The 16,214-nt window shown below is 37.0% G+C and overlaps 2 protein-coding genes across 2 annotated transcripts in view; one reads left to right on the top strand and one right to left on the bottom strand.

Moving 5' to 3' along the window:
* Positions 1-5,890, bottom strand: part of CWC27 (CWC27 spliceosome associated cyclophilin) — a 96,727-nt gene extending 90,837 nt beyond the window's left edge. Inside the window, exons 1-6 of the mRNA XM_039709656.1 lie at positions 5,706-5,890; positions 4,989-5,085; positions 3,341-3,453; positions 1,972-2,115; positions 1,159-1,257; positions 896-999 (exon numbers count right to left, since the gene is read on the bottom strand). Coding sequence (XP_039565590.1) covers positions 896-999; positions 1,159-1,257; positions 1,972-2,115; positions 3,341-3,453; positions 4,989-5,085; positions 5,706-5,747 — 599 coding nt within the window. The 5' untranslated portion in view covers positions 5,748-5,890. The remainder of the gene's footprint in view (positions 1-895; positions 1,000-1,158; positions 1,258-1,971; positions 2,116-3,340; positions 3,454-4,988; positions 5,086-5,705) is intronic.
* Positions 5,891-6,026: 136 nt separating this feature from the next.
* On the top strand, positions 6,027-15,859 carry SREK1IP1 (SREK1 interacting protein 1). The gene is made up of 5 exons (XM_039709659.1): positions 6,027-6,160; positions 8,679-8,726; positions 10,230-10,370; positions 12,582-12,660; positions 15,034-15,859. The coding sequence occupies exons 1-5, from the start codon at positions 6,148-6,150 to the stop codon at positions 15,221-15,223; spliced, it is 471 nt and encodes a 156-aa protein (XP_039565593.1). The 5' UTR covers positions 6,027-6,147; the 3' UTR covers positions 15,224-15,859.
* The last annotated feature ends 355 nt before the right edge of the window (positions 15,860-16,214 follow it).

Genomic DNA, 16,214 nt, shown 5'->3' with positions numbered 1-16,214 from the left:
CTTTAAATATATTACGTTCATGCTGTACATGGCCTTTCAAAAAAACTTTTTGTCCTGCTAAATGTACCAATTCCAACCAACTACTGCATTTTGCTTTGCAATAAATCATAAATATTCAGAAAAACATGTTGTATTATACTCCTGAGATAAAACAAGGATAGCAAAGCATCAGTTAAGACACAGTTTAAGAAATCTTGTCTTGACTAACTTTCCCAAATTCTTGAATGCTGACAGTTCTGTTGTTTTTTTCTCAACAGAGCAGCATTCAAGACAGAAGACTTTCAAGATATGACAGTTCAGAAATATATCAACTCCGCACATATTCACAGAATGCAACAAAAAAATTATGAGCTATAATTTTTTTTCAATAGTTAATTGTTCTCACTGCTGGAACCAGTCAGTTGCAACATGTTCTATTTTTATGCAGCAGAAGTGACAGCATGCCCACTTTAGAGCTGCTATTACTTTTCACTGCATGTTTGTGAATTTTCATTCACAGAAACTAAAATTTCCCATGTCAAAATGCCGACTTTTTACTAAGTACTTCAGTGGGGGAGAAACAGTATCTGATAAAATAAGTTTAAAAAATCCCAAACAATTGAGCTGTGACCCAGTTACTTCTAGGAGCAGGTTTTAACTGCACTCAGCTGCCTGCACACGGCAGGACGTGGGAAAGATAAACCACTTTCTATTTTCAACAAACTATCACCATGCATGAAACAGTTACAGGTCAGCAGATGCACAGTAACATTTCAGTCAGAGAAACTAGATTAGCATGACCCCGCCCCCCAGAAATAAGGAAGAGCTTCAAAGGCAGAAATGGAAGTAAAAACCTGCCAAGCTACAAATTAAAGGTGAAAGAAAAGAAACCACCATTTCTGTTGCATATATTTACTTTGTGCCTTTTACTTTGGACTTTTTACTTTCTTCTTCTGGTTTGTCTTTCTTCAGTTTTCTGTTTGGTCGTGGGACAATATCATCAAAAGGATTAAACAAAACCTGTTTAAAAAAACAGTATTTAAACACATCTCTAGTAGATATTTTGTCATTAAGTGGTTCAATATTTTAAAACAATATGCAGAAGGACATGACAAATTTTCTGAACACTATGCACAAAAAAAATTTAAAATGTCTCATTTCAAAACAGAACATACTCACCTCACTACTTCTTATTTTGTGTGGACTGAGAGGTCTCTCTTCCTTGTCAACTTCTACTTCAGCCAGGCGCAACATGTTATATATCGTATCCCCTGTAACCTGGCAAATTTACAAAGAAAGGTTTGAAAGTTCATGACTGTAATTTGTGTTACTTATTCTGTAAAATACAAGGCAATTATTATGTAAAAAATTTTGAAAGTACAAGTGCTATAGGAAATATTATAAGCATGTAAGACTTCTAAAAGAGAGCAAGTACAGTGTACAAAAGTTTGGGTTTTTAAATTTAATGGCAAAAGTTGAAGGAATACAGGTAGTTTTGAGAATGTAGGCAGATGAAGATGTTGAAGTATTACTGTGAGCTACGAAACAGGAAAACAAAAACCACTGAAATAACAAAAATATTTGCTTCATTTTCTTTTAAGTAAATCATGAGAGTGGTAAATTCATCTCATGTTTTTCATCTTCCTGACCCTTCTGGGTAATTAGAATCTAATTAATTCTAAACAGAATTTTCTAACATGTGATTAGTATCAGATGAACTGATAAATAACACAGCCATAATATGAATAACATTATTTAAAGGCAGCACAACATGAAAATACAATTTAGAAGAATAACAACAGAAAGTTGTTATAACAGGATCAACCCACAGAAACATTTCTACCAGATATAAGAAACAAAGAGAATGGAGAGAGCATAGAAAGTACAGAAATAAATTTCAAATGCACATAGCAGCAAACAATATCAAACTTCAGAGAAACTTCTAGCAGTTTCTGTCTGACTTATACTGGGACTCCAACCCATGTAACAGACCTTTCCAAAGATTGTGTGCTTGTTGTTAAGCTCATCTGCACGACCCAATGTAAAGAAAAACTGACTCCCATTATCATGGGGCCCAGCATTTGCCATAGCAACAAGTCCTCTTCGATTAAATCGCAATCGTGAGTGGAACTCATCCTGGTAAAGGCAGGACAGAAAAGAGAACAAATTCAGTATAAAACTATCTTTTCACTCCTTTAGCTGCAGTGTGAAAGGAGATAGGAGTGATATTACTTACATCAACATGAACACAGTTTTCTTTTGAATTCAGACAGTAATAAATCCCTAGTATTTTGAAACTCAATGCCAGAATTATATTTAAAAGTTCCTACTATGAGCAGCAAAAATTATTTTTAGTCAGTATTTCTAATCCCTTGTGCCTATAATGATGCCAACAAATGAACAATCTTAGAAAGAAACCATAAACACACAATAAACACCAAACAAAGAACTAGAAACTAAAATATCAATAACAGAGACACATTACTAATTAAAAAAAATTAAGTTCTGTCCTGTTAATTTTATTTTTTTCATTCATTGCCTAAAAATCAATTGTTATTCACTGTCTTTATCTGCATTTTTATCCCCCCAATATTAACAAAATAAAAAACATCTTAAAAAGTAAGTAAAAATAAGTTAAAGTAAGTGCATTTCATACACTTCTTGCAAAAACACTATTCTTGACAATCACTGCATTTACATGAAAAATTCATTTAAATCCTAATTCATGTAAAGTTACTAAATGCACAATAACAGGTTGTAATACTAGAGTAATGCAAAAATCCACAGAAAGAACATTTTCTGGAATCAGGAAGACAAAACAGGATTCCTTTCAAAGCAAGGAGAATATGATGAATACCACTGTAACATCACAATGCTAAACAGTGCAATCAATACTGAGATACCACCACTTTGAAGCAGCAATGCTCCTTCAATATTGGTAATTTTTGTTTTGTTCTCTGCTCAGGTACTACTCCCTCTCACAAACTTCAGGCTTGGGCTAGATGCAAAAGTCTAGCAGCAAGAAGATGGAAGGACCAGAAATAGGCTTTGTAGCTTCAGTCACATATTAAAGGTGCCTGCCCCACCTGAAATAAAACAGTCAGGATGAACAGAACACAGCTACTGAGGATCTGAGCCCCCAGCTTATTATACTCTGGTAGATTATAGCTAATCTACCAGAGTAGCTAGATCTGAGAACTCTCAATTTAGAACAGCATCTTCAAACACACTGAAGCAGCACACGAAGGCAACTACTGCACAGGTACGCATTTCATATAAGATTTGATTTTTCATAACTTGGTAGGAAGAACAAATGGTAGAGAATACCAAACAAACTAATGTGTAAGTTATAGATACACACCTTGAAAGGAGCTCCATAGACTGACTCTCCTCCTGATCCAGTACCAGTGGGGTCACCCCCTTGCACAATAAAGCCAGGCACTACTCTGTGAAATATTGTGTTATTGTAATACTCTAAAAAATAAGGGAAAAAAAGAAAAAAAGAATAAGATATTAAATACACGTAAGTGGTCTCAAATCCAAACTTTCATACAGATCATGCAGAGATGTTTAGAGACTGAAGTTCCAGAAAGCAAATACTGTAACTAGACTCTGCTGTTGGCTTCTATTTGGTTCCCTTCTGCTCTCCACAGACTTACGAAATCACATCCTGCGGTGTCACATGTTTTTTTTTGCAAAAACTCCTGCCCATCACCGACAAGATGACCTTGATGAATTACAGTCTTTTCAGTTTTTGAGTTGTATTACTGAATGACTCTATCAAAATACACCAATTTAAAAGGAGAACTAGAAATACTGTGCTCTGTCCTGGGTGCAATCTCACAACATTAGTAATATCCATATAGAGATGATTTCCACTTTCACTCACCAGCACAGAACAACTTTCATCACCTATACTGTACTTAAACCAATAATTTTTGCAGAATGAAATATGTGGTACATTTTGCTCTCGAAGCTATCTTTAGCTATCTTTTTTTATCTATTTATCTGATAGAGGTTACAAGATCATAAGAAAACAAAAGGAATGAAACCAAAACTTTACCTAAACACCAAACCCCTGGTTGATATAATAATGATAATATCTGCAGCACACTGCAAGACAAAGCAGGGTGTGCAAAGTCGTGGATGGTTACATGCTAGGATATTAATGAGAAATACTTAAATGTATTACAAAGCACAAGATGCTATAAAGCAATTAAAAAATAGCAGAAAGGAAATAAAGCCCACTAAGTATACATGAACCATCATCATGTTAAGAAATCCTTTTGCCATTGCAAAAAGTCTCAACATTAGGGAAAAGAGACTGGACAAAACAGACTGGATCTGTGCTGGAGGCACAAAGCCTAGACTGCTATTTTTGTTTAAGAGATGAAGACTAAAAGAACTCTTCACAATTCTACAAATGCTTAACTGGGAAAATAACACCAGTTAGAAAACACATAAAGGCATCAAGTCTTTCACAGATTTTTGTTACAGTTTTCTCAGTATGGAGCTTCTCATTCTGGTACCCACTACTTTAGTGGGAAATTTTACAGAGCTTTCATCAACAAAAAAATACACTAACTGAAACATTAGGAGCACTCATGAAAAAAAAAAAAAGAAATGGTAGTGCAAATTGTGATGCAGAAATGAGAATTTTGGAGAATGTCCAAGCCTCCATCACTGTCATTTCATGCACGCTGTTATACTTTGTAAATATTTGCTGTAACTATGCCTCTCAAGACTCTGAAAAACAATGTTTCAATACTTTTCAATGTCATCATCTTAATTTGAGAAAACCATCCAAAATTTTTACCTTTTTTTTTCTTCACTAGCTTCATTGGTAACCTTGAAATACATTGTCTGAATTTTAATTAATAATTCCTAAACAGAAATAAACTTGCTGACATGCTAAATTCAAAACATAATTACAATCTCTATTTCACAGAAAAGGAACAAAGATGGCATAGTAATTAATTTCAACAACTCCCATCCCATTCAGTCATTACCTTCCATACATAGCTGGATGAAATTTCTGCATGCTTTTGGTGCTTCTTTTGACCATAATTCTATATCTATCTCTCCTGCTGTAGTTCTCAGCAAAACCTGTAAACATACAGATAAATGCAGCCTCAGTTTTATTTTAACTTAGTCACTGATCAAAGAGTGCAACTGCCTAAAAAAACAAATCTGAATTTGTTATATTTGTAAGAGTGGTACATATTTACTGTAGTGGTACATATCTACACAGCTACTGTTAGTTCTAACTAGCATTTCCAGAACCTGAGATACAGCTCTGAATCAATAGGTATAATAAAGACGTATAATATAACTGTAATAACATAACATAACACAACGTGTCTGATACTTTATAGAAACCTAAGATACCCTTTATAATTTCTATAACAAAACAACATAGGAAAAAACCCCCATAGATATCCAAGGATATCGCTCTTACAAGGAACATCATTACATTCAGTGAGACAACATAAGAAAATTAAAGAGGTAAGATATAATCGGGTATAGAGGAAATAAAATTAAACGCTTCGAGGACTGCTCTGTGTTATGTCTCCAGACATCACGACTCACGCCTAATGCTTTGCCTCCAGCAGCGCCAAAGAAGTAACTTTAACCAAACCAATCCACCAAGCTCGTGTTCCTCTCGCCTGTCCCCCCATAAACTTACAACATATAACTTCTCCAGGATTTCACCCTGGCAGCCTCACCTTCCCGTTGGTGGGCGGCTCCTGGATGTAGATGTTGCTCATGGCGAGGAAGGACCGGCGCGGCCCGCGAGCCTCCCCACGAACCGCGGCACCCGCTTCGCCTCCCACACTTCCTACCGCCCCCAGCCGCCCGCCATCTTGGGCGCCTGTACGCAGCCCAGGGAAGGGGGGATGAAGTTTCACAAGCCGGAAGAAAGGACGAAGAAATGAGTCCTCAGCCGGAGTCTGCTCGAGACTCACTGAGAAATTACGTGTCTTGGGAAAGATCCGCAGGCTTCTCCACACATCTGCGGTCCCCCACCGTGGCTCCCCCCTTAGGGGTGCTGAGGACTCCTGCCTTCTCTGAGAGTGGTACGGTCCGAGAGTGCGCCGGGCAAAGCCTTCCGGCGGGGAGAGGCGTCGCTGCGCGGGCGGGCCGGCCCAGTCCGGAGAGAGCGGCGGGATGGCGCTGCCGGGTGAGGGGCAGCGGCAGCGCCGGCCGGCTCCGGCCCGGCAGCCCGGGGACGGGGACGGGAACGGGAACGGGAACGGGGACGAGCAGCTGGGACAATTGCGCGGGGAGGGCGCGCGGCTGTGCGCCGCACGGGGCAGCGTGCCGGGGGCGGCGGGTGCTGCTCCGGTCCGCGCTGCCGGGGGCGGCGGCAGGGAGATGGGGATGGAGATGGGAATGGGAATGGGAATAGGAATGGAGATGGGGATGGGCCCGGGGCAGGGGCAGCGCAGGGGCCCTGCGGGCGCGTCCTCCTGGGGCCCCTCGCCGAGCTTCTGGCGGACCCAGGCTGCGTTCCCTGCGCGCCCTGCTCTGAGGGGAGAGCGGGAAGAACGGCGCTTGTCAGACTTGGCTTCTCTCTTCCGCCGCCGTTCTGGATTAGTCCTTGTGTCCCGGTGGACCGTTCGCGCGAGTCAGCGCGGGCAGCAGCACCGGCGCGGTCCGCAAGGTGCTCCTTCAGGCCGAGCACGGCCGCCGTGGCCCCGCAGCGTTTCCTTGCCCCGAAAAACGGGGAGTGTGTGTTCGAGAACAGCCCAGCAGGCTCAGCTCTGGTGATCTGCTTCTCTGATGAAACGAAGGCTTTCTATTAAGCTTGTTCCCATTCTGGAAGGGGTTTTTGAGGAAGACATGTTTACATTGAGAGGCTGAAAGGTTTTCTTTTCAGTCTTATGTGCCACTGAATGAAGTCCTTAGTTCTGTGCCACTTGTTAATTGTCTTGAGAATGAAGATATGGCAAGAAGAAGGAGTGAGGAAGTGCAAGAAGCTTCCTTAGTTGGCTTTTAGTCAGCGAAAACTTCATCTAGTCTAAACCTCTGCTTCTAACATTATTATTTAAAGCCTAAAACAATAGCAAGATTTCAGTCCTAGGAATTCGGCAGGAATATTTGATGACAATATTCACATTGCTGTCGTGGACTGGGTGTCTCTTTTGGAGATTCTGGCTTACATGGGAGATTTCTGTAGTGTGCACATGACTGTGGTGACCTCCCTTGGCTGGAATACCAAATCTTTCTTTACCTCTGGGTGAGCTATGCAGTGGGTTGAGGTTGACTCAAAAATATTTCAGAAAACTGGGACAAAGTAGGTGGTTTGGGTGATCTTGTTTTCTAGTCCCAAGGAGTAGTGAACAAGCAAATGCTGGTTTGAGTGTTTTTCTGATGTGACATTGCAAGTTACAGGTACGCTTTCGATTTTTATTTTGTGACTCTCTGTGTTCCCTACCTCCTTATCTCACTCGTGAAGTAGTCACAAAACATTTTATTTTGTGACTCTTTTCTGTGTTCCCTACCTCCTTATCTCACTCATGAAGTAGTCACAAAACAGGTACCTGAACACTGCTGACCTTGAAGGGGACATGTAATATTAAGGGTTTGGGATCTGCAGAAAATCATCTGTTATAATGGAATGTATGAATCTTTGTTGCTTGGCTTTCCAGCACTCATTAAGGCATACACTCATTAAGGCACACACCTGAGTTGTCCAAGTTTCCAAGGTAGTTTTTTCAACTTGGGGTTTGAAGGTTTCTGTTACTTGAGTAGAATTTTCTAAAGACAGTGCTTGTTTCAGTAAGTCATAGTTTAAATTAATGGGACATACTCAATTTCTGATAATATATGACTTCTTAAGTCGCTGGGGTTTTTCTGCTGTATTCAGTTGGGAGATGGAATGGCATCCTTTGATTCTGGGAATTGAGTTGTCACTTTCATTACCAATGGCTTAAACAATAAAAATTAAGATTGATCTGTTGGGGAGTAGGGCAAATCCCTGGTGCTTCTCCTGAATTGTCCTACTGTGTCTTACACTTAACTGTTGTCTCACATGGGAGAATCACACACTTTCAATACCTAAAATTTGCATTATTCAGATCCTTCTTCCTGCTTAGAATCCAAACTTTTCTGTTACTGTCTTCACTTTCATACACATTTGTTTTCTTGCATTTTTTTGTGTTTGGTGTCATCTGGATTCAGAATAATTTAACAGTTTGTTGACATTTTCATTTCCTTCTTTGTTTTCAAGGATTGATTTTTTGATCTGGTTTGCTCTTTTTAATTGCCTTGTAAAGTCAGTTCTTGTAATTAAAATATAAATCACTTCAGAGTTTCCAGTGAATGCCTGTCAACATCCTTGCACTGCTAGAATTTATATTGTGTACTACAGATCACGGGAATTTTAGATGTCTGTTGCTGTGTTCATACTGTAACTAAACAAGTGGAAAGGTCACAATAAATCAAATTAGGATTTGGCAATAAATTTTGTAAGACTAAATGATCTCTAGTAGTTTAAATTAGTCAAGTGTGTTCTGATAGATTGCTGCACAGAAAAGTAGCCTTAGAAATGCAGTTTTTTAAAAGAGATCGTGGTGTGCTTAATATTCGTGAGGAGTGATAACTTGTGTCTGTATATTGACATTATCAAGCCACGTTTGAAAGAAACTTGAAGGTTCTCTTCAGCAATACCTAATTGGTGAAATTTTCTCTTTCAGGTGGAAATAAGGATAATATCAGAGCGGGATGCAAGAAGTGTGGCTACCGTAAGTCTGTAATAAGCAATGTGAAGTTACAGTGTTTTCTTCACTTTATGGTGTTGGTTGGAACTGCCTTTTGAGGAGGAGGGAAAAAAAAGGAAAGAAGTATTCTCCCTTTTTGCCCAGGCATTTGTCAGTTTAAATTACCATGTTATCTTTCTTCTATTTATTTCATGCTTGTTCTCTGGTTTGTCACACCTATCAATGCTCTTTGATTGTCTCAGCAACAAAAATATGCTATTATATTCATACATACTACATTTCAGTGAAATTACTTGAGAAACTTTGAATTGAAAGCATCTTCTTTGATATATACTGAGATGAGCACTTGTGCTGCTTCTGAATCTGACTGCAAAGAGGCAGGCATTTCAGTTGAAGTTAAGTCCAATCTAATTCACCAGAAAAAATAGTTTAGAATCTGTATAATCTTTTATTCTAAGAAAATATTATTTTGTGCATTGTATATTTCAAGAAACAGCTTACCTTTATTGCTTACAAGTTCTGCAGTTGGCATTCAGCTCATGCTTTGGACTATACACTGATTGTAAATGTTTGTGACTACTTACCTGATTAACAGAGACAGGTCTTAGTGAAGATTTCAAATTTTTAGTCACTGACTTAGTGTTACATTGGGTGACAGGAAAAAAAAAATTCTTCATTCTTTCACTTCAGGTTTTTGCAACAAATTTTGCCAATGACTTGCTTTGTGTATCTGTTCTTTCAAATAACAGTGCATATAAAGACAGATTTAGTGCTTTTTTTTCTACATGCATAGTCATAGTATCAGAAGCTTTCTGAAAGAGAAGGAAACTTGTAGTCATATCACATGATCCATATTTATATGTTCCTAAATTCTCTGTCTTCATGGTGTAGGTAATTTGTCATCATCCTTACTAAAAACATCAGTTTATGTCAATTGCCACTTGAATTACTGTGTCTCGCAAACCATATCTTCCTTTTTTTTAAATTTCACTTTTAAAAATTTCAGTTAGTATATTCAGCACAAGGTTTCTTGCTGGTCATGATTACCAAGATGTAACTTAGAAAACTAAAAATACTAGTCAGGCGGTAGTTTAGTCAGTACTAAGTGCTGGCTGTTAAAGATTATGTCTCATAAGCAAATAGGATTCTACCATTTCACTAGAGGGAGTTAAGCAATGCAACACTTACTGTAGTTTTTGAAATATTTCACACTATGTTTTTAGGTCGTTTCTTAAGAAAGTACCTAAGAGCATTAAAAATAGAAACTAAAGTTGAAAAAATTCTTCAAATTAGCAGAATAGGAGAGAGGCCATAAAGCACTATTAAATAGAAGAGCATTGCACAACCTATCAAATTCTTGGATAGACTTTTTCAAAGTAAACTTTCTCCTGCCCCTTTCACAGATCACAGCCTACCCTTTTTTCTTTCACTTCTCAAAACTGAATAATACAAAAATCAATGTTCTTTAGTTTTTGGTATTTTTTTAGTAAATTGTAATTTTTCTTTCTGTATATTTATTTTGTTCAGCTGGTCATCTGACATTCGAATGTCGAAACTTCCTCCGAGTAGATCCTCAAAGAGATATTGTTTTAGATGTTAGCAGCACTAGCAGTGAAGACAGCGAGGAAGAGGAACTACAGAGATTACAAGCCATGCGTGAAAAAAAGAGTAAGGTGTTGTTTTGGGTTTTGGATGATAGTCTTGTGAGGTGCAGGGACTCTGATTTTTATCCTTTGTGACAATTACTTTTAGTTCTTTTAGCCTGTGATTTAAAAATAGGTCTTCTACTTTATGTGTTTAGACTTGAGAGGTTTGATACACCCACACTCTTTCAGTGTTATGATTAATTCCTTCTATAGGAAGTTATTAATGTACCCGTTTGGAATATCTCAAAAGGCTCCGAAACACAAGAGATTAGTTGATCTTTTACTAAGAACCTGCTTAGAAGAAAATAACATGGGTGTTCTGAGTTAATCTTTTGATTATGACATAGTTTAAATGATAGTTTACATGATAGTTTAAATATCTTCTAACTACTGTGAAATATGACACCTGAATTTCTCTCTAGTTTCTAAGTAGGATTTTGTCTGAAACAGTTAGTAGACTGGAATTCAGTCATACATATTTTGAGAAGTACTATTCTATATTTCTATATTTTCAACTCCTTGTCAGAGTGAGAAAATATAAATTGTTTGTCAGATACTTGAGTTCATTTGAATTTGGACACCAAAGAGGTTATGCACCTAAGTAAGAAGGGGAGTTTCACCTCAGTGTGTTTTAAATGAATGAACATTCTTCTCCTCTGCCCTTCTGTTTTTCATTATGTTTTGTTCTTTTGCTCTCACATGTGCTGACATTTAGTTCCTACAGAAGATGCTATTTAGAAAGGAAAAGGGGTAGATAGAACCTATAGTTAGTTGTACACTTCAAAAGAAATGGATGGGCTGTTTATCGAGAGTGCTGAATTGGTATGCAATGGTACTTTCTTGGAACAAGTCTCTTTGCAAAAAATACCACTTACTACATATTTTTGAATGTAAAGGTTGGGTTTTTTCAGTCCTAGGCTTATTGAAGATGGATATCTGCAGGAAAAACAGATGTTTACTTGATCTTCTAATATTTCTCTTTTATTATATGTTTTTTCACAAACTATGGCTCCTGTGTATATTGTAAGGAGATGTATATCTGTCAGTTATCCAGGTGGAATTTTGCCATTTTCTCACTTCTCAAGATTTTGCACTATTTTCTTTAAAAAATACTGCTTGTTCACCCGTTATCATTCATGTTTTTTCATTGCTCCAAAGGTAATTTGCTCTTTTATGTCGTATTAAATTATTTCAAGTTCCACTCCATAACATACAGACCAGTAATTTGTGTTTGTTGTAGCAAAGGAGTAACTACACCAACATTCAGACTTTATGAAAAGGGTAATAGGAATAAAATGAAATACTCAAAATTGGCACTTTTTTTTTTACTGACTTTGTAAAGTCAGTATTTTCATGTTAGCTGAATGTGTATTTATCTCAGAAGGATTTGCCTTCTGGAGAGTTCAAAAGTACTTTTTGAACTGGTATAGAAAAGTCTAAAATTTCATCAGTGTCATAAAAGCATTGTTTGTAAGTGAAATGTGAAGTCATGATACCACACTGTAGAGCATTAGGGCAGGGGGCAGACACAACCAGATAAGGAGTGACTCTTTCACCAGTCTCTGTAGGCAGTACATTGACAGTTATCTCAAATGTGTCCCACTTATGGCATTGCTGTTTGTGAAGCATGAAATAGGGATGTGTGGAAGTAACTCAGGGAAGCCTAACAGAATATTATTCTCTTTATTTGTTCCAGTTTTCAGACTTGGACACGTATGTTAAATGTTAAAACTGTTAAAATACAGAAGAATCACAGAATGACTAGGTTGGAAGAGACCTTCAAGATCGAGTTCAACCCATGCCCTAACTCCTCAACTAAACCATGGCACCAAGTGCCACATCCAGTCTTTTTTTAAACACATTCAGGGATGCTGGCTCCACCATCTCCCTGGGCAGACCACTGCTGTACTTTATCACCCTTTCTGTGATAAAGAACAGATGAAAACCTGAATCTGGTGTAAATGTATAGGAAAAGGTCTTTTTGCTACATTTTATAGGCCTTCCTACATTCTTAGTGCTTAGATCAATGTCAATACAATAAGTTGTGTATAAAAGTCCTGCTGCTACCTCAATATATTTCTGAAATTGCTATACTAACCAGAATTTGGTGAAAGGAAAAGAAAGCCTTTTAAGAAGAATTTTGTAGTAACTTGACATTGCAATTGAAGCTACTTTTTTAATGCTGATCTTAATTCACACAAGTGTTTTGTAAACTTTAACTTTCTACCTATAGATTTAAATGAAGAGGAAGAAAAAAAGAGACAAAAAAGAAAAAGCAAAGAGAAAACAAAATTAAAAAGACCAAGGAAAAGGTAACCTTTACACACTTCTTTTCATTTCAAAACACAGCTTTAGAAGTATTTTTGATACTTTTGATATTTTGATACTTTTTGATACTTTTTTTTCTCAGGAAATATTGCTTCTATTGATGCAACATTATTTGCAAGTACTTCTTCTGTTTGAAAAGTGTTCTGTTTTCCAGTGAGAACTTGCTAATGGTAAAATAATGGTACGGTAAATGTTCTTAGATTAGTGGTGGAATCACAGGCTTTCTGCTGTGGTGTTAGGATCATAGGAGTCTTGAGAGCTCCAGCAACCTGCAGGTCTGCAGATCAGAGAAAGCAGAACTGCCCCGACTGTCCAACACTAGGCAAGCTGTGATGGGAAGAGAACAAGTCAGGAGGATTGTGGGGTTGGTCCCCAGCCTAGCCAGGGTAGAGAAGGCTCTCTGAAATTCAGAGACTGTAGGGTTCTCTGTGTGCAGACATGCATGTGTAAGCACACCTGTAGGCACACACACATGCTCTGAGTAACTCACAGTTATCAAAAGGGAAACTTCCGTAATGTTGAACAGGTGTTTTAGTGTATCTGTTAATACAGAAGCCTAAAAACAGTGTTACTCAGTTCCAGAGGAAAATGTCATAATACCCCAATGGATTGTGAATCTGAGTTCTGGCCGGTGGACTGACTTGGCTTTTTGAGGTTTTTTTGCCTTTTTTTAAAGTGAGACTATGGATAAACTAATGTTTCGTCACTAAGACAATTGATAAGACAATATACCAGGAACTGCACTGGAAGGTATGAACTGTAAAATGTGTATGGAGGCCACAAGATATCCCTCCAAAACAAAGAAACAGGATTTAATACCTGTTGTATTTGCATTTTTCCTTTTCCTTATTTACATTGTGTAGTTCAAAATTTCACTTTTGAAGACAGCCCTTTCACTTGTGAAGAAGTAGAACAGAAAAGAGTCAGTCTGGTTGTCAGTTTTGTGAGGAACAAGACTCAACCTTTAAAATTTTTAGCGATAAGGCAAAAGTAACAGCACTGGGTGCATAGCCATAGCTGGATGCACGTGGTTAACTGTAATAACTTTTCTTACATACTTTTTCATTGCATTGGTCAAATGCATATTCATGAAGATTATACATATTCAAACATTCCTTTGAGTTTCTATGTTCTAGGAATTATTCAGCTTAGTTCAACTCCTGGCTTCATCTTAGAGTATGTGCCACAATGCAGATGTGACTTTGAGAGTCTTGAATTTTATTTCCTCACAAGGCCCCCTGGTCTGTGGTTTGACAGCTACTGATAGCTGAAGGGCCAGTGGTGGATTCCTCCTTGCTCTTTCAGTGTTATTTGCCTGGTTCTTTTCAATGTTATGTTATCACACAGACGTTTTGGCCATTTTTACAAGTATTTTCAATTAATATTAGCTCTTTCACCATTGTCAGTTAGTTAAAAAAATAAAACCATTAGTTATTATTTCACAACTACAATTAATTTTGAAAAGTCAATGTTATAATATACAGGCCATAGTCTCTATTTTAATATTTTGTGAAAGCCGAAACTATAATATATCACACTAAAATATACAATCTAATAGTCTATTTTAATATTTTGTGAAAGCCGAAACTATAATATATCACACTAAATAGTGTGATATATTATATCACAGGGATTAGGGTATTACCCATAAAAGGCTGACAAATTATACTATATGAAAAGCAGTTAAAAAGAGATTACAAACTGTACTGTATCAAAATAATTTGCAAAAGCCCATATATGATAGCAAAAGCCAACAACTACATAGTTTTCTCTAAGTTTTCTTTACATTCAAGAGTTAATCAAGTAAACAATAGCATAAAACTGCCCTCTTTAGTATTAATGAATATATAATGACTTATTGTCCTCACAGTTCTTTTATGTATGTAATCACTCATCACTGTTGATTAGAGCTGCAAGAACATAACAATATTTCATAACACTTTCTCTTAGATTTTTGCATCAGGGACGTATATCTGAAGGCATTAATTAGCATTGTTACTGATCATGTGGTATTTTCAAAACAGAAGCTCTGTCTTCTTGTCATACTTTAGTTTTTGATGGTCTGTACTCTTGGTCTTTCTTTTCTCAAAGACTAAAAACCCACACAACTTTCCTATTCCATTATTTTTTAATCTGTCTTATATACATACTGCATTTCTGGCATGAAAGTTGTATTAGAAAAGTCACCATTTAAGTTAAACATGCAGACCCAGACATCATAAGCTTTCCAGTGGATGCTACTCTACAAACTCTACACCAAATTCAATTTGTGACATTACAAAAATACTGATACCTTGAATTATTATCGTGTCATTTTCCTTCTTTAATTACATATTGATTTGCATTTTTTTTACTAGATCTTCCTCATCAAGTTCAGCAGAAGAGGATGAACCAAAGTCAAAAAAACAAAAATCACACAAAAAAGAAAAGGAAAAGGGGAAAAAGCATAAATCTAAGAAAGGAAAGCATCATAAAAAGGAGAAAAAGAAGAGACGAAAGGAAAAAAGTTCATCTTCTAACAGTTCAGACAGTTCAAGTAGTGACTGACATGGTGGTCTACTTTTGCTTTCGCTTCTGCAGATAAGATGATTTTCCTTTCATAGTGAATTTATTTATGCTTTGCAATGCTGTTTTAAAATGGGATATGGTTTTTTTTTTTGAGAAATCTATTAGCATACATCAGTGCATCAAATTATTAGATGGACCATTTTATGAAAAAAATCTGCTTTTCTATTTCAGGTTTATTAAAACTAAACCATGCAACTACTTCTTCACTCTTACTTTTAATTCAGTTGTGATTGTGTTTGAAATCCTTTACAGTAGTATGTGGTAAATTTCGGTTCACAAGCCTTTGTGTAGAAAGATATGGACTTAAATATGCTTAATGTTATGTTGGTTACATCAAATTTGGAAATCAAGTGAGATTTTCTATTACCCTTTAAATAAATGTATGTTTTACACAACACTTTCTGCTTACATGCATTAATCAGTAAGTGCAAATATGAATCAGTGTTCAGGTCCTGAGAGGGGAAGAATGAGCAATAAGAAGCTAAAAAAGATTGATCCTTCAAAATTATCTTCTAAAATCGATCTAGTCATAGACTCTGAAACATAATTACACATTATTTTGGTAGGATCACTATAAGCAAGTGAAAATAAACAGAAGCAAACAAAAGCTATCAATTTTGAAAGTCCTTTTTACTGGGTTTTGTTCTTTTAGTTGTGGCCATTTAATCTATGACATAGATTTAAAGGTTTGGGTATCAAAATAAGACTTCTAGTATTAAACTATTTCTTCATTCATGTCAATTGTTATTAGCTTCACTTTGCATGGATCAGAATTTTGAAGACTAACCCTGGCATAACTCCTGCTATTGTACAGGCCCCAAGTAGTGATTGCATCCTTGCTACTCTACAACCTCCAAAGCTCTTGCAATGCTAAGTGATGCCAGTACAGATAAGTGCCATTCCCTGTCAGTTTATCCCAGATACAGAATGAAATGCCTATTTCCAGAAAGAAGCACAAGAATAAAGCATG

The sequence above is a fragment of the Passer montanus genome, unplaced genomic scaffold (genome assembly GCF_014805655.1).
Source record: "Passer montanus isolate IOZ18808 unplaced genomic scaffold, ASM1480565v1 scaffold22, whole genome shotgun sequence".
In the NCBI taxonomy this organism is placed as follows: domain Eukaryota; kingdom Metazoa; phylum Chordata; class Aves; order Passeriformes; family Passeridae; genus Passer; species Passer montanus.
Note: the sequence above shows the minus strand (reverse complement) of the source record. Positions and strands in the feature narration are given on the sequence as shown.

Excerpts from the sequence above, each read along its gene's own strand:
- SREK1IP1 (XM_039709659.1), top strand. Across the intron at positions 10,371-12,581 it reads AGCCATGCGTGAAAAAAAGA|ATTTAAATGAAGAGGAAGAA; the intron begins GTAAGGTGTTGT and ends TTCTACCTATAG. Across the intron at positions 12,661-15,033 it reads TTAAAAAGACCAAGGAAAAG|ATCTTCCTCATCAAGTTCAG; the intron begins GTAACCTTTACA and ends TTTTTTTACTAG.